General features: G+C 39.7%; 1 protein-coding gene across 14 annotated transcripts in view; it reads left to right on the forward strand.

The window, feature by feature from the left end:
* The first annotated feature begins 754 nt into the window (after window positions 1-754).
* CREM (cAMP responsive element modulator) overlaps window positions 755-24866 on the forward strand; it is a 35510-nt gene continuing 11398 nt past the window's right edge. For 3 of the 14 annotated variants that reach the window (XM_054189838.1, XM_054189831.1, XM_054189837.1), the window contains exons 1-8: window positions 756-901; window positions 5847-5959; window positions 6605-6728; window positions 14539-14685; window positions 18563-18654; window positions 18797-18942; window positions 21676-21720; window positions 23088-23276. In XM_054189838.1, coding sequence (XP_054045813.1) covers window positions 5919-5959; window positions 6605-6728; window positions 14539-14685; window positions 18563-18654; window positions 18797-18942; window positions 21676-21720; window positions 23088-23276 — 784 coding nt within the window. In that variant the 5' untranslated portion in view covers window positions 756-901; window positions 5847-5918. Of the gene's footprint in view, window positions 902-5846; window positions 5960-6603; window positions 6729-14538; window positions 14686-18562; window positions 18655-18796; window positions 18943-21675; window positions 21721-23087; window positions 23277-24866 lie in introns of those variants that run through there. The other 11 variants (XM_054189836.1, XM_054189830.1, XM_054189834.1 and 8 more) reach the window with 11 other exon arrangements.

A 24866-nucleotide genomic window follows, 5' to 3' on the forward strand; every position in this document is an offset into this window, starting at 1 on the left:
CACGTCACTCCCGCTCCTTATCTCTTAGAAATTTCTGATTTATTTAGCCGAATGAATACAAAATACAATGCATACTTCAAAAGGAAAAAAATAAAATACGCCACATAAGAAATAACTGATGTTAGGAATGTGCTTTCAGTAAGTAGAAGGATTTAAAACTAAGCTGGGGGCACCGCTCTGCGGGGCGGCCCTGCCGCTGGCTGCCCGCCAGCCGTTCCCCCGGCAAGTTTCCTTGTACCTTGCTACTCCGGCACCGCCGAGGGGACGACAGCCAGTTCCCCTTCCCCGGAGGCGGCCGGGGAGCAGCGCCCGCCTAGGCCAGGCCGGGCCGGGCTGTGCGCGGAGGCCGCTCCGCCGCGGGCCAGCGCGGCCCAGCCCACCACCCTTATCGCCGGCGCGGGGAGCGGCCGGCATCGCGCCCCTGCTATCGCACCCTCGAGTGCAATCCCCACCCGGGGAGCGGGGCCGACCCCTCGCCCGCCACTGAGGGCGCCCCGTGCCGAGCCGCCACGGCCGGACACCGCCAGCCGCCGGCCGGCTCCGCACAGCCTCAGCCCACCAAGCCCCCCCCAGCCTGAGGGGAGGCCCACCCCTCCCCCACACCGGGCGGCTCGTCCCGCCCCCCAGCCAATGAGGAGCGCTGCCGACAGCCCCGCGGCGGCGGTTGGCCAGCCCGCCGGCCGTTGGGCGCCCTGTAGCCAATCGGTGACGCCGCCTAACCCCCCGGCTCCTCCCCCCTCCGCGGCCGCTGGGGCTGGGAGTCGCCGCAGACGCCATTTCCTCAGCGCCCCCGCGGCGGCGCGGCTGCATCAGCGCTGACGTGAGGCCGACGTGCGGCTCCGCCCGGCCCAATCCCCCCCTCCCACCCCCTGTGACGGGGGCAGCACGTACAGGGCGGCGGGTGAGTGCGGGAGGGGGCGGGGACACGTGTGCGCGCAGCCCGACCCCCCGCGGGCCGGGAGCGGGGCAGCGCAGCGGGCAGCGGGCGGCGGCTGGACCCGCCGGCGCGGCGGGGAGGGCAGGGCCGGGCCGGGCTGTGCCGGGGGGCGCTGTGCCGCTCGCCGCCGCTCGGCTCGGCCCCTGCCGCCGGGAGCGCGCAGGAGGGGGCGGAGGCGCGTCCCCGCCGGCGGCCGGGAGCGCGCCTCGCTGAGGGAGGGCCGCGCGGCTCTGTGGGGTGTCCCCGAGACGCGCCGAGCGTCCCGCTCCGTTACGGCCCGGCATCCCCGAGGTGCCTGGCGGGCCCTGTCGGGCTGCGGCTCGGGCCCTTCGAGACCGCATGGAGTCGCCTGTCGGCGGCCCGGCGAGGGAGTGGAGGGGGCAGCGTGTCTGGCCGCTGCAGTCACGGCCCCGGGCCTCTGGGGGGCTGCCCCAGCCGAGGGGAGAGCGCTGGTCGGGGAGGGGCGGGGGCAGGCCGTGGTGCCTGGTGGCTTTTCCCCTTTAGTCCGGTGGGGCCGGTTACGTCCCTGCCCGCAGGGTTTTCCGAGGTGGGAAAGGATCGCAGTGGGCTTCCTGAGCCCTGCCTCTGACTTAAAGTTTGAGGGATTTGTTTGCATCCAGCACTGCCGTGTCTGCATCTGACGCGGTGCTGAGCGGAGCAGCGTGTCTTGTGGCAGTTAAAGGATTCCCCAGGCACCGACACTTAAATAAATGATCCCCGTACCTGCTGAGGGATTGGTTGGACTCTTCTAAAGGGGGACCGTGTGTCCTCCTCACAGCAGGCTCAGCACCGTCCTGGCCTGATGATTGAGGTGGCAGATGCAGTGGCAGGTAGCATGCTTGTGTTTACAGCAATGGCAGGTTGGGTTTTTAAATTCTTTTTTGAGGGTTTTGTTAAGATATTCTAGGAAGAAAAGGATGGGGAGGAAAACGAGAAAACACGTTAGAGTTTAGGAGACACAAGAAACTAATAAGTATTTTGCTGATGCTGAAAACTTAGCAGAAAGATGACACTTTGAGAATCTAGTCCGTTGCCCTGTTGCTCATTTTACCTGGCCGAATGCTGTGACCACCTTGCCGGCTGGTGCGCTACCCAAAGCAGTGTAGTTAGACAGGTTATAGACTTCATATGTGAAAACACAATCCTTTTCTGAAACTAGTACATTTTGAGAGTGTCCACACTCACCATGAGGTCATCAATAAATGCAAAATAGGTGTTTGTAAATTTCTGTCCTTGCTTTCCGTGTTAATAAAAGTCTTCAAAGAGATTTGGAGCAAGGGTTGAAACATATTTCTTAGCCCCTTACAATTTTCTTTGTAATAAGCCACCTTTGTATAAAGTCTCTGATGTATAAAGTATTGTTGAAATAAAGAAATTGTCTTTAAAATGTCTCTGGGTATTTAATTAGAGAGCCACACATTTCCAGTTATGCAAAATACTGTACCCATTTGCTTACGCAGTTTAATTTCACCAACAGACATTAAATATTTATATTAATATTCAGTGATGTACTTGTAAAACAAACAGCAGTATTGGGGGGGAGTGAAGGGATTTCTTGTAATCTTTATACACAGGAACACATCTTGATAGGGATGCTCCTTAACTTTTTTTTTACGGAAAAAATATAAAAGGTTCACACCTTTAGCTGTCAATGACTTCCAATTTTCTAGGTCACCTGGGCAATATTTTCCTTTAGCTAATGCTGTCTGTCAGTGTTGTCCCATCAGGGATGTGCTGCTATCAGCCGGAGAAGCTTTTGATGTGCATCTTCTTAATCAGTGTGCATCTTCTTAATCAGTGTTTACCTGCTGCTGACCTACTGTACATTAGTCTCAGTGACTATAGTGAACGTGTGTTAATGTGTATTGAAATGTTACTAGCTAGTTAACGGTTAAACCTCCTGCCAGATCCTGAAGATTTCTTTGCTATTATGTAGGAAGAAGCAGGTATCTTTGTCTATGTTATGGAAAGCCATTTTTTGCCCCTTTTTATGGGAGGTGAGAGGTGTATCTTTTTTATTAATGTAAAAATCCAGCCTAATATTTAAAATTACTGTTCAATGATGGTAGCAACCAAGGTGGAAAATGTAAGAAATTAATGTATTAATGCTGAACGTAAAACTAAATCTTGTATATAATTAATAATACAATAAAGAAAAACATCATATAATTTTAAACAGAACCTAAGACCACATACTTTCAAACTGTTTGCTTGGTTTTCCTTTAAATTAAGTAATGTAGACTTTAAAGTGTGATGTGTACTACTACTGATACACTTTTATAAAGGACTTTAAGTGCTTGTCAAAAGATTTCTCTTTGAAACTTAAAAGCAATAAATATGTTAGAATTTGCTTGCAGTGTAGACTGATTCAATGTGATACATGTGAAAACTGTTTATGTTGGTAGTTTTTGGATTGAATTAATAACTGTTTTTTACCACAGTCTGTATTACTGATATTGTAGAAGAAACATAGTTATGATCTTGCTCTGTATTTTTATGTATATTTATTAAAAACAGTTTGTTGTATTAATGGTAGAACGATATATGAGGTAATACAGGAAATGCAAAACCTGCACACCTCAGGTTATAGGAAACTGTGAGTTAATGAGAGTGCACTAAAGACAGCGATAAGCTGGACTGGACTGTGACATTCAGGAGTTTGTTAGCCCGCATGGTCTCAAGCTGTGCACAAGCCCACACGAAGTGACATGGCCCTGTGTGGCTGTACTGCTTCTAGCCCTGTGGGTTCAAGTGACTGCAACTGACCTTCATCTGCAGGTTTAGTAACCCCCTATGGTTATGTCTGCCGAAGATTCATAATCTTGTAACATGTCTGCATTATGATACTAATGTGCTACATTTTCTCTTTAGTCATCTTTCTCATTGAATTTTATGCCAAGATAACTAGTCTATCTTTTAAAGTTACTTATGCCCTTTGCTATTTTTGTTTCGTGTTTATAGGCTATAGTTAGGTCTTTGTATTTGGACAGCATTTTTAGACAAGTCTCTGTTTACAAACATACTAGAATTACCAGGTTGTCAAAAGGAAGCCAATTTTAGCTTATCTTGAAAATGTATTTTGCTGTGTTCTAGGGAAACAGTTGCATTTTATGGCAGTAAAAAAAAAAAAGCTAATTAAAATCAGTATACAAATTTTCAGATTTTACTCCACTTTGCTAGAGAATTAAAATCGACAATAATTTGTGTTGAGTCAGAATATACACAATTATAGACGGAAAATCTATTTTAATTCTTGAGTTTTTCAGGTATGTCATAAGTCTTAATTATATTTGTTATTTCACTGGCATGTATAATACTTGCTGTTGTTTCTCTAATTTAACACAGATAATCTAAAAGATACAGTCCTTTGTTGTATTTTGTAAAATACTAGTGATAACTTTTTGTTAGATTTTCTGCTGCACTAGTGCTCTTTTCATAGCTATTTGCTAACTCAGTTACTGGAGAACAGCAGAGGAAAAGACTTTAGGAGAAAAATCCTAATAATCAAAGCAGTAAACATAACTAATTTTTTTTATAGTTTTCTGCAATAAGTGAGGAATTAAGCTAAAATTTAGAAACTAAACCCTATGTTTTACAACATGAAGAGTGGCTCTTTCCAGGTAAAATTTTTATAGAATGCATTCAGTGGGAGTAAAAGTACTTGGTTTTTTTCCAGCAGCAGGTTATCTGTGACAGATGGCTTTGGATAAGAAAATACTTCAGGGCCTGTATAAAGTGAATTAATTCTGACTATATTCCCATCTTTAGGAAGAGATTGCAATGAATATGTTGCCAGGATCTATACATTAATTAATCTTCCTTGGTGCGTGAGCTCTTCTGAAGCTTATGGAGGTAGTCTTACATGAACTGGATACAGCTTTCACGTTTGAGACTCTGTGGATGGTCCTAGTGTACTAAGGAGGATTTTTTTTCCCTACTTTTTAAATTATTATTGATATATCGAATGCATAAAACCCCCTGAAATATTTTAATAAGATAAGCATCTTGTTATGGACAATGATGGTGGAAACCTTGGTGAAAACGTTCTCCCCAGAGTTGTTCTACTTTGGTGAATTTCAGTAGGTCTTTCATTAGACTGTATCTAGAGGAAAAAGATAATTAGTGGTAACTAACAAGACAGGAATGTAGAAGGATTTTAGGTGTAAAATGTTTCCTTATGGATCTAATCTGAATTGATATCAGCATAGAGTATTTTACTTCTGTTGGCAGAAATACTGACGTTAACCCATCAAATCTTGAATCGTGTACAGCCTGGCTACCACTACCTGTAGTACTGTTAAGTCTGGTCAGTAGAATACCACTGGAGGAATAGAAGCTAGAAGTATGCTTCTCTGCAACATTTGACTGGACTCCTTTTCATATTTTCATGCCTTTATTCTAGGCAAAAAGGGTGATTTTTTAAAAAAAAATAGTTATTTGTTCTCCTCAAAGATTCTGTAAAATAGTGCCGCAAAAGGAGTTGGGTTTATACTTAATTTGATTTAATGTAGTTAACTTTTAACATGTGGGACTAAATTCAGGAGCCTCAGAGTCAGGCACATAGCACATTTCCTTCCCCATGTTTTCCATCTCTCAGTGTAAGACCTGAGAAGAAACTGCAGTAATTGTCAGCTAGTTGAAATAGTTGAACTTTGAGTTCAGATGGTCTTGCCATCCCCTAGTTGCAGTAAATGAATTTGAGGAAGCGAGATTTGCTGCCTCTTAAATCCCACAACTATATCGCATCTTCCTTTTGCGGCCTCAGTTCCTTATGTAAGGAAGGTGTAGGTGGGAGCGCGCCTGCAGGGTGTCCTGCCTGCCTCTGCCTGACCCTCTCCTGTCTCTGTTCTGTTTGTAAACTGACCTGTTGCCGTGGCAATGTTTGTGACATCACCTGTTGCACCTTCAGTGCAGGGTTTGGTAGGAGAGAAAGGGAGCCGAAGAGAACCAAGCTCTTGTTTTAAAACACACACCTTCCGTTATGACTAAATGTGCCAAGAAATATGGAAAAGCAACTGCCAGGTAATTGCATTTTTATATAGCAGATACATTTGGAAACTTTCTCTGTGGAGTTTAAACTCATAATTTTTGAGGGTCAGGGAGTTGCTTATTCTATGAAAATTTACCCTACTTTTAAACCTGCAAAACAAGAAGAATCGTTGTGGGTCTTGAGCCGTGAGTAGTTTACAGACAATTCAAGTGTAGATCCCAGCCAAGGGTCGGTATCTCAGAAGGTTCGAGAGGCCTGTAGCAGCACACGGCTGACGGTCAACTTGAGCCTTGACTAGTGGGAGGCATGAGGGACCTGCTGCCTGCAGTGCTGGTGGGCTGCTCTGGAGCGCCGCGCTCCCAGCCCCACTGTCAACACTGCACAGGACCCTGGGACTTGTCCCTCCCCTGAGAACCATTTCCAGACCTGCCCCTCCTTGCGGTTTTCCAAAGTACTTGTAGAGCTCCTGGCTATATGAGTGAATATTTTAATATGGGGGAATGGGAGGAAAGGACTTCAGTTAATCTGACAGTTTTGAGAGAAACCTATGTATTTTCTGTTAGTTGTTAGTTGTCTGCTCCAAATATAAAATAGTCTGGAATTGCTGTTTTCTCCCTAGATGAATGATATACCTCCCTGTACTGCATTATTTAGATATGGTATGTACTTACTTTTAGACGGATGACCATGGAAATGGTTGAATCGCAATCGGATGACAATGCAGTGGATTTTGTGCCCAACAGAGATGCTGGTCACCTTCAGAATCAGCCAGGCCGAAGCCAGGTTTCCCCAGAATCTGAGGTAAGTTTAAATGTGGAAAGATGAGAAGAATCAATAAAGTGATATTCAGAACTCTGTGATTTTTAAATTTTCAATTTATATGGAATTCTTGTGTTCTGTAAGTCTTATTGATAAATAGGAAAAATATAGCAAAGGTATACTGAAAATTATGCCTGTGGTGTTTAACAAAGGGCTAGTATAACATCTGGTCTGTGAAAAAGTAACGCTTTTAGGAGGCCGGGCTTTTCAGAGAGATCAGTAGGCACTTTTTTTTTTTTTCGACTTCTCCAAGACAATTATGTTTGTTATGGAGATGGGAATAGGGTCTGAAAGAGTTGAGGCGGCTGCAAGATCAGACATTGCAAAAATGTGTGTATCATGTGTTGTATAACAAAAATGAATAAAAATAACCATGGTCCTTTCCTCGTTCTAGTTTTTGTACAGAATGTGTTTCATCTTCTTGCAACTATGTTTTGAATGTATGCATGTTTTCTTTCTTCCTTGTGCATCCAATGACAGCGTCTGCAGATCTAAAAAATACACTTTACGTGTTCTGTATGGTAGTCATACCTGGATTCTTCTTTGGTAGTTAATGGATAAAAGATGATGTAATAATAACTCTCAAATATTAAAAATATGGACTGAAAGGTTCAGCGCTTGAGAGAAATAGTCTTCATGCCAGTACTGAGATTTATAGCTTCAGAAAGCTGTATAGACCCCTAAGAAGCATCTGCAAAAACCCTTTGTGAAATAAACAAACTGATTTTAAAAAAAGTCTTACAGAATTTCTTCATCATGAGAAGTTAGAAGTTACTTGGTAAGATTTGATGCCATGTATTTGGTATGTTAGATACTTGATTTACATTATAGGTATATTTTCAAGATCATGCAGCTGCTTTTTGTCAGGTCTTCAGACACAAAGTAGACTGCGAAATATTTATGAACGTTTATTTGTTGGTTTTGTTACCTATGGCATTTGTTGTGGTTTTCATACCTGCAGCATTGGGAATACTGTTTGGGTTTTTTTAAGAATGGAGCATGAAACCCAGAATTCTGTTTCGTTTGCTCTGTTGATGTCATCCCCTTGTTTCTTCTTTCTTTCATAGTTCATTTCAGATTTTGTGTTTTAACTTCACAGGATGATTTACATGTAAAATCTATTGGCATGTGCAAGTCTGAAGAAAATACCTGTGAATTCTGCCACTTGGGATTTTTAATGTTGGTCTAGAGACAAAGCGTCACTGATGCTGTAGGAGGCCTTCTGCCAGGTCCCAAGGAAAACGCTTTTTACGTTTATCTCCATTTAATGCTTGAGTACTGTGTGTGAAGGTTCAGCCATACTGGGTGTGGGCCTCAGGCCTTTCCGTTAAAACTGGTAACTGAAGTACTGGTGGATCTTGGTCAATTAGCACTAAAATGAAACGTGCATTTCAGTTTGAAGGCTCAGAATAATACTCCAGATAATAGTCTGGAGTTTACATCTGTGAGTCCCTCTTTTTGGTCAGACGGCCTGGAGAGCCGGCCTGAAGCTGTCAGAGCTGCTCAGCGCTCATAGCTGGGGTCAATGTTCCTCTCCTGGGCCATCAGGAAAAGTGGGGTTGATACAAGTGTGCCTTTCTGTGGAAAAATAGTGAAGCTGAGAGGCCTCAGTGGCCAGGGCAGTGCTGTGGGCCTGGCCGGCTGATCCGCTCCCCTCAGTGCTGGGGCCTGCAGGCCGCCCTCCCACCCTCCCGGCCTGCCGAGCCCCTGCACGCACCCTTGCACCGTGAGGCTGAACTGACACAGCATTTCTTTTGGTAAAACGGGCTGTGGCAGAAAGCTTAGTGCTGAAAGGCCTTGTTGTGACATTTCTTTGGCTTAAGATGAGGAGGACTTTCTTACCTTATGTTCCGACCTGGCAGGCTCTGAAGGTGAGACGGTTTGTCATGGCAAGCGTTAGAGGCAGACGTTGAGAGGTGTGGGACATCGCCTGTCTGCTTTTGCTGGTATGGGTTGGGAAATTCGGGGTGTTTCTGAGGAATTCCTTCATGTCGGTGCTGCTGGTCCAGCGTCTGTGTATTTTGACAGTTACAGAAGGGCACAGATAGCTCCTTCTCCCTCTTTGGCCTCTTGAGGACGGCAGTTACGAGAAGACAACCACTTAAAGTGACTGAAATGTACCTTGCGCCAACTTCCAGTCACCTTTCCTACTAATTTTCTTGCAAATGTGCAGGAATATGAGAAAAGAAGAATGACTTGGTTCTTACCGAGAGGTAAAATGCCTGGTGGCTGAGGGCTCCTTTTCAGGTGTCTCTGTAGGTTTTTTGTTTGATTTTTTTTTTTGTTTCTTTTTTTTCAAACTTTGAAACAAACCATTTGTTTTGTTCAACCTTGGTTTGGTTCAGTCAGAAGTAAAGCATTCTAATACACCATCTTTTAATACTCAATTTGTAGCTTTCTGTGTATTATCAAAGAATGGCAGAATGGTGGAGGTTGGCAGAGACCTCTTGAGATCATCTTGTCCAACCCCCTGCACAAGCAGGGTCAGCCAGAGCAGGTTGCCCAGGACCGTGTCCAGCTGGGTTGTGAATATCTCCAAGGATGGAGCCTCCACAACCTCTCTGAGCATCTGTGCCAGTATTTGACTGCCCTCACAGTAAAAAAGTGGGTGTATTTATGTTCAGATGGAATTTCATGGTTTTTAGTTTCCTTGTTTTTTTGTTTAAGTATGACTTTGGCCAGGGAATGACTAGCAAAATGCTGAGGGATGCAAATGCCTAGGAGGTGGGGGTTTTGTGGTGCTTTCGTGGGCTTTTTTGTGGGTTTGTTTTTCCCTCCTCTGGAGTTCATATAAAGAAATACTTGCCATTTAGGTTTAAAAAGGCAGACAAGGTATTTGATAAGATGATAATCTCTAGAGGGCAGACATTGTTTTGTGCTGAAGCATTCTTAATGTCTCCCCTATTGGGAGGGAGGGGAGAGGAAACTAAGAATATCTGGGCTGGAGCACTGGGGTGTAATGGGATAACCTCCAATGCTAAGGAGCACCTATTGTACATTATTAATAGAGAAAAAATAGCATCTTTTTTTTTTTCCCCTTAGCTTGTGTAATAGATACTGCTATGTACTGCGTTTTTTTGGTGATGAAAGTAAAATTACTTTTTCTGCAAAAGTAGACATTAGTAAATTAAACTAGCAAAACCGAGATGCATCTTTCATCCATGGAGGCAAAAATGACAATTTCTGTCTTTAAAGGGTTATTTTTAAAATTAATTAATATAGAGTGAGTTCACATTTATAGTTGAATTTCTTGCATCCCTTGCTTCAGCCAGTCAGTGAATTGACATGGTGGTGTTTTAGTGATCCAGCCATCAAAATAATGAGCTAATAAAATATTAATTTGTAAAAATTTTGGTGGTTGTCTTTAGAAGCTATTGTAAAAGTACAGGACACCTGTGTGTACAGAAGCTTGACACCATTTCTTCAGGGAAGAGCAAAGGTGCAAGGTGCAAAATTTCACAACCTGTTTTGAGATGGGCTCCAAGGGTTCTGTCTCACGCACACAGATCTTATACTAATACATATGGGGCTGTTTTTAAAAGGAAGTTACTTTGGAATTAAATATTCTGATTATGATGATAGTTAAACTCGTATCTTGGAACAGTTACATCTGCATTGGTATTCAAAGATAAATTAGATGTTCCTTTTGCAGGATGTCTAGAGGCCATGCTGCTTTCTGTTTTGCCCTGTGCTTAGGGCATTATAAAAATGTAAGAGGAATGTACTTATACCTTTTTCAGATCTGACAAAATAGTTTCAGTTGTGTTTTTTTTTTTTTCTTTAATCCTACATCCTTGATGAGCTCTTCTTTGGATCAGTTTTTGTAAACTTTGTCATGTTCTATCTATCAGTAGAGCTGTCTGCTGTCTTGGTATGAGATATCAGCTGTTGAGCTCTCAGTGCTGGCTCTAAAAATCCATGGGTCAGGATTTACAATGTGAGAACTCCTGTCAGAGCGAGCAGAGGGAGTTTTTTGGAGCCTGGAGTGCATAGTGATCCAGCCATTGCAAACCATTGCAAACAGAGACTGCGTAGGTTTAGCACTTAAGGGGTATTCTCTTTGTGAGCTTTCGGCATCAAAATTTGTCTTAAATCTTGCTCCCAACAGATTGAGCCCTGTAGAAGTTTGTCAGGCTGTTGTAAATATAGCTCTAAAACCAGCCTGCCAAATGCAAGTCCAGGATGTTTAGTAAAATTGATGTTAGAGCATTGTAAACCTGCAGCCTTGTCACCATTTTGTGCTACCTTAAGGGTATGCTGTCACCAAATGGTTGAAATCAGCCTAGCCTTGTCTTCCTTAAAACTATGTGCTGCTGCTTTGGCAATAGAATTGGCAAAAACTTTCCTGTGTTCAGCTTTTCAGCATACTCGGTGCTTGAGTGTGGTGAGTCCTTTGCTCTCTTATTAGATGAGAGACCAGGCTGGATGGGACTTTGAGCAACCTGGTCTAGTGGGAGGTGTCCCTGCCCATGGCAGGGATGTTGGAACTAGATGATCTTTAAGGTCCCTTCTAACCCGAACGTTTGCCGCCTTTTTCCCTTTACCAGAAGTACCTTTCACTTCTGGAGTCCTTGTAGTGTTTAGATTCTACAGCAGGGACAGATATCAGATGGAGCTGTGCACTGTGTACTTCATATCAGTAATGTTTGAGGTGTGAGGGGTTAAATGTGAAAGTAACGTCTGTAGTACTCTGTAGGGAGAAGTTATCTGACCTTGGGTGATGAGAGTGTGTACATCCACAGTGTAACTGTTCAGATGGAAACGCATCTTGAAGTCAGATAACTGATAAGTAAGCTTTTTCTTTGAAAGAATGTGTGCCTCAGTATGAAGATAGTGCATGATCTTTTTTGCTGACTATTTTTCTCTCCCCTGTTGGAAGAGGGAGCAGTTACATTTCCAAACATACGAAGTCTGGGACCATACTGCTATGACAGAATGCATGGTTGATGCTTGTTGAAGCTATTGTGCTTGACTGTTGCATACCTAACAGGATAGAACCCGAAAGGACATTACAACATCTGAAGTCTCTTTGCCTTTGTCAGGGACATAACCCTTACACTGTTTAACCAGGTGCTTAATGTGTTAAGCTTCTCCTTCATCCTCTGTGTTCCTGAGTTGCTTCTGTGGATTGTTTTCAGTCATTGTACCAGACAGCTGTTTAAAGTAATGATGTTAAAGGTAGTGTTGCTCATCACTGATGTCAGAAAGTAATTTTTTTGCCAAGTCTGTTTCAGTCTGCATTTATTCACGATAGCATCAAAAGGTTCTAGTATTTCGATTAACATGGGAGTATTCAATTTGAAAACTGCAAGGGGAAATGTGAATCAAAATCATTTTAATAATTTCTAATATTTATAAAAGAGATGCAGAATATGAAGTTGGAAAGATTTATTTCAGTCTTAGTTGTAGAAATAAACCTAATACAAAAGAATCGCAGAGATTTTAAAGTAAAGTTTGTACATTACACATTGTATAACCTTCGGATATTGGTGGAAATTTAGCAAACGGTGATCAAATGAAATTGAGCCATTTAAAATAGATATAAATGAACAAAAAAATCATTTTTGGTTTGATCCAGTTTTAAAACACTACCATCTCCTCTTCCCTCAACCCTACTTCCCCCGTTTAATCTCTTACCTGAATTAATGGGGACAAAACAATTTCTCCTGTGATATTGTAAACTTTAGTCTAAAACAGTATTAGCTGAGTGTGGTTTTCTTCTTTCTTGTGTGGTTATACTGAATAAGGAGCTTTTAAATTAATGTAGTGTTTCTTAATCTTGAGTACTGGATTACTTCCTGATTATATGGGCCTGACCCATTGTGTACTAAAAACAAACTTATAAACTGTTCACCTTGTATTGTGTGTGTTGTACTCAGAAAGTTCTTTCTGATACACAGAGTATTATGTCAGGTTGCAGCTCTCACAAAGATAGCAGTAAATAGAAAAGTTTGGTGAAATTGCCTTTGTAATGTTTTGAAAAATTAGCATGCTTTGTAAATGTTTAGACTGCTTCATGCCCTCTCCTTGAAGCTTGGGTTTAGGTTAATGTCAGCTTTGACACAAAATAGATCATAATCTTCAAATCTTCGAGACTTTATAGATCACCATCTCAAATATCTATTTCTGATAATAATATTAATATTTGTTTTATAGATTGGGAAGAAGGTTTGTATGTCCTGTTTATATATTGCTATTTAATGCCACTTAAGGAATGACAGTTTCCATTTCAGGGTTAGAAATGTCCTCAATTGTTCTATTTCCTGAAAAGTGGTTCAGTTTCTTTTAACAATTGAACCATTACATAGTGAATGTTGACAAGATCCTGTCTCTGTTTCCTAGAAACATTGTTTCTTCAAGATAATTTGAGACAACATCTGGTCTTTTTGATAGTACTGCATCTTGCTAGTAGCTAAAATTTTTCGCCTGCCTCAAGAAATGAATGTTTCCCAGACAAACAATGTCTTATGGATCAGGAATGAAAGCTTCTTTAATATTTGGAATTAAAAAAACCCATAAGTGTGAATACAGAAGAATATAAAACTTTCTTTAACTTTTTATATTCAGCATTCATCATGCTTTTCTCCTCACTGTCATCTCTTTTTACCTTTACTGCTCATACCAGACACCTTTTGGGGCTGAGAACTAGGTTAGGAAGGTAATAATACCAAAATTTTAGATACGATCCTGGGTTTATTCTTGTACATGCAGATTGTATACGTAAGGCTTTTCAATGCAGTTTACTTTGAAAAACACAGTATCTCTTTTTATCATGTGATTTATTTTTGTCATTCTCTTCCTTTTCTGAGTTTAGAGATGTTTCATCACATAGAACTTGAGATCAATCACACTGTTTTCCCTTTGTTTCAGTATTTGTTTCTGTTAATAGACTTAACAGTAATAGGATAAATATTGAACTATTTCTTAGCCTGTAGGTGTTAAACTGTTTCTTAACCCATTCATCCTCAGTATCAATGGTTGAGAGCCGAGGGCTGGGGGAAGCTGCATATGCTCTAAAATGTCATCAGAAAAAGGGACCAGATTATCCCTAAACAAAACACATTCTTCAGCTGTGCTAGGCTTAAAGAAGAAACAGCTGTTTTTATTTTTATATTGGAGCACTGATACACTTCAACTCTGTTTTTCTTGAGTGAGATATCTATACATATATATCTAAAAAGAGGATTTTTTTAAACTAAAACAACATACAAATCCATGTATCATGTTATTTAACAATTTTTTTTGCTATCTGAAATGTTTTCATGTCTCTCGAGACATGTATCTGAAAAGCGTAAGTTCAAACTAACTTCTTGCCTAACAAACAAAGCAAAACCAAAGCATTTCTGGATTATTATTTTTTTTTTCCTGACTAAGAACATTCTGCCCTGTATGTTGTTGCAGCAACATACCACTTCAGTTACTGTTGATATTTTTTGTTATATTTCTTGAGGTTTTTCCTAACCTTCATGCTAGCGACAGCAGATGTAGCGTGTGATAGCTTAGAGTTGTTTTTAATTGAAAAGAAAACATGAAGTCTGAAGTCTATAGTAAGAAAACTGTAAAAAAAAAAAAATAGCATTTTTTTAGGGGACAGTTTTAAACTTTCCATACCAATGGAAAAGATACGCACCAACCTTCTACTAGTAAACTTAATTTTTGCATTTGATAATTAGATACATAGAAGCTATTTTAGATATAGCATCAAAACCAGTTTGTTTTAGTATCACTTCTAAAAGCATTTGCTGAAGTTTTAAGGCATGTTACTTAAACACGATGATTGTAATTTTTGCAGGTTTCTGTAGCTGCATCAAGTGCTGGAAGAGGATCTCCAGCTGTAACTCTAGTGCAGTTGCCTTCTGGTCAAACTGTTCATGTCCAGGGTGTCATTCAAGCCACACAGCCCTCAGTCATTCAGTCACCACACATGCAAGCTATTCAGGTTAGCTCTTTTATTGTTACATTTTCATGAATATTTGGTGCCTCATAACTCTTGCCCCCCAACCCCATCTTCAGTTTCTCTTCATTCTTACCAGTGCTGTAAGATGTGCTTATATGGTGTGAGAAACAGCAGGGGAGAAGGTGGCAAACTGCCAACCAGTAGCAGCTCTACTAGCATTGTGTAGCGATTCCTTAGTGCTTCCTGTTTATCTTTTAAGTGATTGTGTCTTGGAACCCTGAACCTTGCGCAACAGCAAATTTGTGTAATAACGTGGCCTTACTTTAGTGTATCTTGCAGTTTTTTCTGTTTTGTTAAATTCTATGAACATCATGTTTCTAATGAGACTGTGAACTCATAAATTTGCAAGTATCTTGTACTGTATTTTTGGAAAGCATCTGGATGTAATGGAAGTAAACATATTATAGTCAAATGAGCCCTTGTTTTTAGCAGGCCCTGTTAGAGCATCTGGTATTGCTTTTTGTGGGTGTGGATATGTAAAGATCAAAAATAAGGGCAGCCTCAAAATAAACATTTATTTGGCAAATCTTCACATGTTTAAAATTGCTGATGTTAGAAAACAGGGACTGGTGCAAAATGCTTAAGAGTTTTTAGAGCTTTTAAATAGTGAAAAAGACTAGAGACGATGAACTTGCAGTGCTTTGAAAATTACTTGGCCTCCCATTGATGTTTTTCTTGTAGCTAGGAATGCCTTTGCTCTAGTTTTCTTAAAATCTGATTGTAAAATGTCAACTGAATTGCCTTTTGCAAATTGAATTTGTATCTCTGGTGAGAGGCGGTATACCTGTTATGTATGAACAGTTTTACGTGCAGTCATTGCAACATGTTAAGGAAAAGACACGCATTGTCAATCTTCTTGAGAAGCCACCTTTAATGTTTGAGACTTCTTAGTACCTTTCAAGTATAATAAATAAAAAGGCATATATAAGTATGATTTATCTTAGAGATTAGAGGAAAAGAATAAAACTGTGGCCAGATACTGAATATTTTTTTTGTAAGCAGTAGGTGTAGATGATGGGACCTGGTAAGGTTTCGAAGTTCTAGATCACTGTTGAAACAGGCACAGAAGAAGATGGCAAGACTCCTAGGTTTAGTCAAACTTGAAGTCAAATCAGACTATTCAAAATAAATACTTTTTTCAATGGTATTCTTTCTAACTGTAATTTGCCAGAGTGAACTTTATCAGATAAGCATATTACAGTCATTCACAGTTTCTGTGACTGCTTTTCTTCAAGCGGTAGTCAGGACATACATGCAAAAATAGAGAACTTACTGCAAAGCTCAGAAGGAAGAATTTGTGTGGAATCTCTTGCCAGCTGCTTCTGTGTCTTCTTAGAGGAGTGGAAGTTGACTATTTGTTGTATTGAATGAACTCTGGCTGTCTTCCCTTTCCCAAAGGAGTAGAGATAGGAAGGTTGTCCCTGATCAATATTTAGTTAGTTCCAGGGTTTTGCTTTGTTTTTATATGAGCATGCTAATGGCAAATAAGGTGATTCTACAAGAAGGGCTTGAAGGTCCTGTAAAAGAGTCCATTACAGAGATTGTTCAGCCCTTCTGCGATCCTCTTAAGTACTTTATCCTGCCACCTGGCATTTCCTTCAGATCATTTGGCTTTAACTTGATATCCTATCTCTGCCAGACAGTAGGGAACTCGGGAAATGATATCAGTTTACTCTAATATTAAAAAAAAAAAATAAATATGCTGAAGGTTGATGTTAAAGCTTGCATGACCTCTCCCTTAAACACCTGCAGCTTTAATCTGGAAGGTGTTCAACATTTTCCCTTGTAATGCTGTTCCTTTTGGGATGAAAAAAATGCTTAGCTATATCATGTGCCTTACTGTTTTGTTAATGTTATTTTACTTGTAGGAAGGTTTGAAGTTCAGATTGTTTTTTGACTTTTCTACTTGCTCCCTGTAATGTATCAGTTATTGGCAGACTTAACACGAGCTCGAAGTTAAATTTGTTCAAATGCAGGGCGGTGTGGTAAAGTTGAAGTCTGAATGATGCCCAGGAAGAAATTACAGTGGTTTCCATTGGTTAGCATTGTGAATGTGGTTGCTTGCTATTACAACAAGTTGAAACATTAAATTTATCTCTGTCTTGATGAAAATTAGAACTTTTGAGATATCTTGTAGAAGGTGTCCTCTTCACATTAAAATACTTAAATCGTCATTTGATTTCCTTACCTTCTTCCCAAAGTATGACTGTTCCTGACTTCTTTGGCCCTCTTCACAAACTAGGGGTGGCTATTGGTAACCCTTAGTGGAATGGGAAGGTTTAAAGGCACTAAGGTCTTATTTCCCTGCTGTTTGGCCTGAGCCAAATAGATTTTTATTCCCCCACATCCCCCATCCCACCCTCGCAGAATAAGAGTTCTGTTTTGAGACACGATGCCCAGACTCTTGGCTGTGTAATATTGCCTTAGTTTTGAAGGTTTATGCCAGAGGCTTGAAGGTTGATCCATGAGCAGATCGTGTAGGTTACCAGAGAAAAATGCCTTTTAGGAGATCTCTGCTGGTCAGCATTTAGTCCATCCTGCAAAAGGATGAATACAAACTTCTTGAAGCTCTTGTATCTCTGCCAGTCAGCTCTGAAGTCTGGTTTGGGGCTATGTATTTGTAGACATGCGGAAGTACCTCTCATTATTTCTAGGTGGTCTTTTTTTTTTTGGTTAGGCTGGTGTAGAGTTTTAATGATAGTTCCTACATATTACTTAGCAAAATGAGGCTACATTAAATATTTCTAAACACAACTGGAACTTAATAAAATTCACAAGTGAAGAGACAATTTAATTCTGCAGTAACCTGCAGTTCTTTCAAGGTGTAGTTTTATAAGTTTGATTTGGGGTAACCCAGTCCCATAAATTTCCAGAACCTTCTAGCCAGTTTGTTGGGGTCGTGCAGGTTTTGTTTCTAGTACTGAGCACTCAGGCCTGGCAGCCACATTGGTTGTAGAGGTCTTCCTTGTCTTCCCTGAGCTGCAGGGAAGCCTCCACTGCACCCAGGTTGAACATTTGAGCCTTCTAGTTACTTAACTCATATTTGTTCAGTGTTAGCTTAACACAGCGCTTAGTCTGAAGCTCCAGTCTGGTCTGTCTTCAAATGAAAAGTTGTTTTCCACACTAACTTTACTGCATTGTTTCAGTTTGGAAATCTTACACACCAATAGTTCTGAGTAGTTAAATGAATGAAGAAATAGTGTATGTTCCTTGTTCAATAATCATTTTCAGTTCTGTGTAATAGGATAGCTGCTGGTAAAGAGTGTCATTCAGTTCCAGGCCTTAATGTCATCTTCGGTAATTTTAAGAGAGAGCCTATGAAAAGACTACTAATAAAGGCCTGAGAAAATGAGACATTGTGGATCTGTCAAGAGTTTCTAAAACTTGCACAGTATTGCTAAGCAATGTATTTGTATTTGTGAACATGTGTTGGTAAGTGTAATGAATGTGTATATTTAAATAAACTTATTTTCTAAATAGCTTTGGTGTGTTTTTGAAGAGGCTTTTGTACTGTTATATAAGATGCATTAGTGCAGTATTCTGTATTTTAAATGTTTAATTTCATGTTTAATCTTCTGTCTTCAGTACTTTTTCTTGGTGTCATTCACAAAAAAAGTAACCTGGATTATTTTGATTTTTTCTTTTTCAAATGGAAGATGTCATCTAAGCGGCTTTGTGTTGCTAATCTCATAATTTGTGATTTGCTTTGTAAAGTCCAAAATCACATCATTAGTGGTAAATAAATGCACAAACTTCCTGTATGCAAACATGGAAGGAATTTTTAAAAATGATCTTTTACTCTGTTGCCGTCTTCATTTTTTTATGAAGTTATGAATTTCAGAAACTTTTGCTATTACAGGTAGCATCGATTGCAGATGAATCTGCAGAATCAGAAGGGATAATTGATTCTCAAAAACGTAGGGAAATACTTTCAAGAAGGCCTTCATACCGGTAAGGACTTCTTAGTTTGGTTTTGCTGGTTTTTAAAGGCAGCTTATGTATTACAGCAGAACTGTCTGATAAAAGCCAGTGACTTAGTTTTCTCATGTATATGGATTTTCACATATATAAAATTATTTATATTCTCTTTTAGAAAAATTTTGAATGAACTCTCATCAGATGCTCCTGCAGTACCGAAGATTGAAGAAGAAGAAAAGTCAGATGATGAAGGAGCACCTTCTGGAATTTCTGCGATGGCCATGCCAACCAGCCTGTATCATACTAACACAGGGCAATACAGTATGTTTGCAGAGATACTATGTGATGTTGCAGAACATTTCTAGGAACAACTTTGTTTCTAAGAGTTCCATAATGAAGTAGAGATATTGGATTTTGGTGAAGAAGAATGAGAGCTTCTGTATTTCTAAATAATAACAATTTTTATATTTAATTTTTCTTAACATGGGTGTTATAGACTTTTAGTCTGTTTCTTGTAATGTTTGTTGGTTCTAGATTTAGTCCTCCTTAGAGCTCCTATTCATCAAAAATGTAGAGGTGAGGCTCAGGTGAAATGAAAAATGTTAACACTTTTACATGAATGTTCAGTGTTGTAAATCATTGCAGTTTCAAATTACTGTGATTTGCTATGTATTAGTGCTATTCATTACATGAAATGACAATTAGTGAGTTTGACTTTTTTAAAGTGTAAGGTTGGAGTACGAAATTATTTCTTAACTTTGAATTTTCTTTCTTAAAAGAACTATGTGTCTTTCTCTCCAATTGCCAAGTACAAACACTTTAACTGCAGAATTAGCCTAAATCGTGGTCTCCAACATTTGACACTAAAGCCAAATGCAAGTTAAAAGTTAGATTCACAGTTCTGTTCTATAGATTTATTTTATTTTTTTTTAAATTCCTGCATTTATGTTTAAAATGTCACATAATTCACTCCCTATAATTTCTTTGGACTTAATCATATATCATCTAAGGGATAACTTTCTAACAACTCTTTCTTCAATTATGTATTGGATAAAGCTTCACTCCTACAGTTATTTTTTTCATGTCTTTTCATGTGAAATGCAGTTAATTTTCCTTTGACATGACAGGAAAATTGCAAAAGAGATGTTGTGGGTTTTTTTCCTGAAACAAGAGAACAGAGGAAGTCTATTAAAACATTGTGATAGCATATAAAAGAGGATAGAGTACTAGTGGTATTCTAGTCACCCTTAGAATTCTTCAGTTATTTTTAATTTATGCAACTTTAGTTTAGTTATGAACTCTGAGAAAACAGAATTTGCCTATAATATTATCTACCCCTTCGGCATAGAAAGAAATTTTGCCTGGGCTCCTAAGCTGCTTTTCTTACCTTTTCTGTAAGGTATAGACATAAATAAATGTCTGCTTCGTGATGTCCAGCATCTGAACTGCTCTTTTCTGTGGATTTGTGGTCATGCTAAGTGACATTTATTCAGTACAAAATCTGTCAGGTATCCTTGACCAAAATAATTTATTTTCTTTAATTTTTGAATTATATTTTTGGTTTGGCTTAGGTTTAGTTTTTTATATATATATGTATGCATGTATATTTGCAGCTTCAAGGCATAACAAGAAGTGCTGTAGTGTCTGTATTGTGTTCTAATAAGCCTTCAAACCTTTTGGATTTCTAAGAAATTTGGAGTTTAGACTTCTTAATTGTAGATTCCACTAGGACACCAGAATTGTACTTTTACTAGCAATGTCTTGCAGGAGGTGGTTCTTACCTCTTAATTGAGGATGTTTTAATTTGAAGGGAAGCATTTAAAAGAATAATTAAATTCACAGGTTTTGCTTTCTTGTTCAATCAAATATTTACTTCTGAAAAGTCCAACAGAGAGCATCACCAACAATGTGCTTGAATTAACAGAGTCCACAAAACTTTAATTAAAACTCATTTATCATAATTTAAACTTGGCTTTTACATGAGCCAGGCATAAGGTATAGAATAATTCTGGTTTATGCTGCCTTTTCTTTGAAAAAGTTATATTTGTAGCCTTAAACATGTGCTGTATATTTAAGATAATTTAACTTGTTAAATAAGTTTCAGCCGTAATGAGGCATTGCTTCAGGATGCAATGTTAGCCTTCATAGACTCTCCTGATTCTGGCTCAAATGCCTCAAAAACTCTGTTTTGAGAGCTTTGTCTTCTTGGAAATGTTTTTTCTTACACAATTTATTAGTTCATTAATTTCATTATTTTTTTAAGTTAAACTTTGTAAGTTAAAATATCACACATCCTTTTCTGGAGTGAAGTCTGTGTGTTCTCTCTAATTCCAGTTAGGAAAAATTACATCAAAATCTTTCTTAGGATTTTTGGGCATTACCCTTAAAGTTATTGTTTGCCAGAAAAGTTAGATTTCAAGTTGAATCCAAGTGTTAGCAAGGTAGTGGAGGGGGTGTTAATTTGGAATTTACTGAAGAGAGCTTGACTGTTTACTTCTAGTCCTTACACATATAAGACACAGATCTGCAGCATTTCTGAGCAGCCATCTGGTTGGCTGCTTGTGATCCTCAGGAACTGCTGTCAGCTAAAACCAGGAACGCTGTGTGGGAATGCAGCATCTCCTGCGTTGATTTCAGTCTGTATATGATGCAGAACGTCACTACATGTATCTGTTTTATCTTTACGTTCCCTGCCAATAGGTCTTTTCTTGTGCTTGTTGTTACTGTATCTGAGTAGTCTTCTCTTCTTGGACAGCATTGTTCGTGTGGGTTCTCTTGTGCAGGCATCCAGCAGTTCATGAATTAAGCTTGTACAGTGTCCACGGCAATGAAGAACTGGTCTTGGCAGTGTCACTTCAGCCATCTGTACTGTGCCCTGGTTTAAAACAGAGATTTTACTACATTTGCTGATTCCATATTTTCTCTACTGTTCTCACTATTCCTGCATAGAAAAGGCAGTTTAGTTGAAAAGATAATTTTGACTCTATGGACGTCTGGGATGACTATTTTTGGAAGAACTTGAATTAAAAAAAATATATATTTTTTTTCTATTAGCAGCAGCGATGGCTGTTCTCTGCTTACTTTTTACCAGCCAAAATGGTATGTTGCTATGGTTCCCAAATGTGTTTTTCCTCAGAGCTTATTGGCTTTGGCTTATGGAAGCAGACAGTCTGACAGGCATGACCAGTTAGATAAAATGTCTTTCCTAGTTACCTCCATCAACACATGTGTCATCTTTCTGTAAGGGGAATGAATAGTTTTGCATAAGGCAGTGTCTGACTACAAACCTACTCTGTTGGCTGTAGTTCTGTCATGTTGGTTATTGAATACTGAAAAAAAATTGGTTTGCCTCACCTGTAGTGGTGGTCTAACCATGCAAGAGTTGTTTGTTCAGTTGGAGTGTGTGAATCAACCGACCCCAGCTTTGCCTACTTGTGCATATTATGATGTTCTGTCTGAAGCGATGCAGGGGAAATGAAAATTACTTGTTCTTTTGCCATCTGTTTGGGTTGCTTGCTGTCTTAGGACAGGTTTTTAATAATTGGTGAATTAAGAAATCTTTTTGGAAAGACCAATTTTAGTTGCTTTTTCCAGTTTTGGAAGGGAGGGAAAGATCTGATTTTTCTGGATTAGAGCTGTTGATTATACTCAGAGAATGGTATTGGCACCATATTCAGTCCTAGCTAGAAGAGAAGATGCCACTTACATCCATCCGTCTGCATGATGTGCAACTCCACGGACTGTCCAGGAAAGTCCTTCAGTCTTCATTGAAGGCCCAATTTCCAGTAGACCTCCAGCATAGCAAAAGTGTGTGCAGTGGTTGAGATCAGGACAGTGAATAGAGTGGGGGACAGTGTGTTGTTCTGGGAATGTGGCAGGAATCAGTCCTGTAAGGGAGAGAGTTACTGGAGTTAATTCACTCTTGTTTAGAAAGTACTGGGTTGTGATCTGAATGAATAATTGCAGGACATCTGTGACATAGTTGTTTACCCAGGCTCACTGTGGAGCCAAGAACTTTGTATGATTCTGTGCTGATGTTTTACTGCTCAGGAACCCAAACTGGCTGTTTTTACACCATCAGAGCACCGTACCACATAGACATACCATTTTTGGTGCTAACTGTGAGAGGCAGAATTTGGCTGTGTATAACTTCTCTGGGAGGTAGAGGTGACAAATCTGGCTGGGAAGCTTGTGTGCTGCTGGTAACCTACTCTTGTGGATCTCATGAAGAATAGAGGCAATGATTTATTATTCTTGCTTCTCTCTCTTCCACCCTGCCCCAAAATGGGGCACTTTCTGCTTTAGAGGCCAGACTGAAACAACAACTTGCTCATTTTTTATTTCTTTTTTTTCCTCCCTTATTACCTTGTGGAGCTTGCGTGTTATTTTAAAAAGGGAGATGTGGTTTTTAATATGTGTTATATCTCTTTCTATTGCCTAACTTTTCTTTTTCTTTTTATGTTTAGTTACTATAACTCAAGGTGGTACAATCCAGATTTCTAATCCATCCTCTGATGGTGTCCACGGACTACAGACATTAACAATGACAAATTCAGGAGCTCCTCAGCCAGGTGCTACTATTGTGCAATATGCGGGACAATCACCTGATGGCACACAACAGTTTTTTGTTCCTGGAAGCCAAGTTGTTGTTCAAGGTATATTTTATTAGTCTACTGCATTTCAGTTTTTTCATATAAAACAACTTTTCTTAAAAGGCTTTTTATATTGTGTTGACATTATTGCACTATCAAATAAAATATTTATGCATAACAAGATGAAAGACAGTCTTAGAAGGAGACACGGTTTTTCTGCTCAGTAAAGCAGCTACTTCTTTTCATTAAAAAAGTTACAAGGAGGAAATAATGGTACAAAAACACTTTCTGCTTTGAATTCTCTTGTCTAGACTTTGAGAGATATGTTTCATTGCAGTGAAGGTGCTGTTAGATGAGGTGAGGCTACATCTCATTTAATATATGAAACTAACTTGTTTCTTTCAGCAGTCAATCGATCTTAATAAAACACAAGTTCTGAAGTTCTTCGGATATGTTTAGGGCAGAATTATCTTGCAATTTATGACTCTTGGAGTTATTAGAAAGGAGATCCTTTACTGAAGCTAGTTTTCTCACAGAAGAACATTTTGTAGGTCCTATAAAATGCACACATGTGAATTGAACTGTAAGTAGTGAATTCTTGAACCTTGCTGTAGTTTATGTAGGATTGTTTCCTTCTACAGTTCCTAGCATTTTGGAAATGCTGAGGCAGATTGAGAACCAAAGGTAACTTGGATTCTTATTGATACCAGGGAAAGTAGCATTGGGATTTGGGTTATGCCGAGGAAAACCCTTGAAAATGGGGAAGAGATTTCTGTATAGAGACACTAAATTAATGGCTGCCACGAAGGATATAGGGAATTTATTTTCCCTATTTTTTTTTTTTTCAGTCATTACAGAGAAGTAGGGAGGGAGGTCTGTATGAATGCTTTCTTAAGCCGAGACAGCTATCTGAAATAAACAACCAGAAGAGCTAGGAAGACTTTAAATATGTATTCATGGAGTAGATGAGAGTCACTGACTAAATGTAGAGACAAATAGATACAGATCTGAGATAGTTGGTGAAGTCCAGATTGAGGTGCTTTTTTTGCCCTAATATGGGTGTTTGAAATAAGTTCTGTCTTTAAGTGGCTATTTTTCTCCCTTTGCTATAAAGGAAGCCCAGGATGTAAATAAAGCTAATAGCTTGTAGATATCTGAACTTGTTGAGACAATGCTGAGTAATGATACCTAATTTGAATTTTTCCATTGCCTCTGGTTAATTCTTTGCTGAAATACATTGTCTTTCCAAGACTCTTCAGAAGCATTTCAAGGAAGTTCTAAGATTATAATATGAAAAAGCCTAAACCAAAATATTAGGTTTTGTCATGCAGAGAGTATTGTTGTAACTTCCCTAAATATTATTATGAATACACTTTTAGCAAAGCCTTAAGAACCAATTTTGGCTGTCCCCCAGACAGATTTCCCACTCTGGTAGTGCATGTTTTCTGAGTACAAGTCTAATATATTTTCTATACACGTGCGTACACATCCCTTAAATTAGAGGACTTCTCTGTCTCTCCAGATTGACTGTAGTATTTTGTATGTATTGCTTTGATTCTTCAGAGCTTCAGCAGGGAGGAGGGCAGAGAGAGTAGCTCCTCAGTTGTTTCCTAAAACCTCCCCAAGTCTGTGAAGAAGCACAGAACTTAGGGA

This window comes from Rissa tridactyla, chromosome 2, assembly GCF_028500815.1.
Source record: "Rissa tridactyla isolate bRisTri1 chromosome 2, bRisTri1.patW.cur.20221130, whole genome shotgun sequence".
Taxonomy (NCBI): domain Eukaryota; kingdom Metazoa; phylum Chordata; class Aves; order Charadriiformes; family Laridae; genus Rissa; species Rissa tridactyla.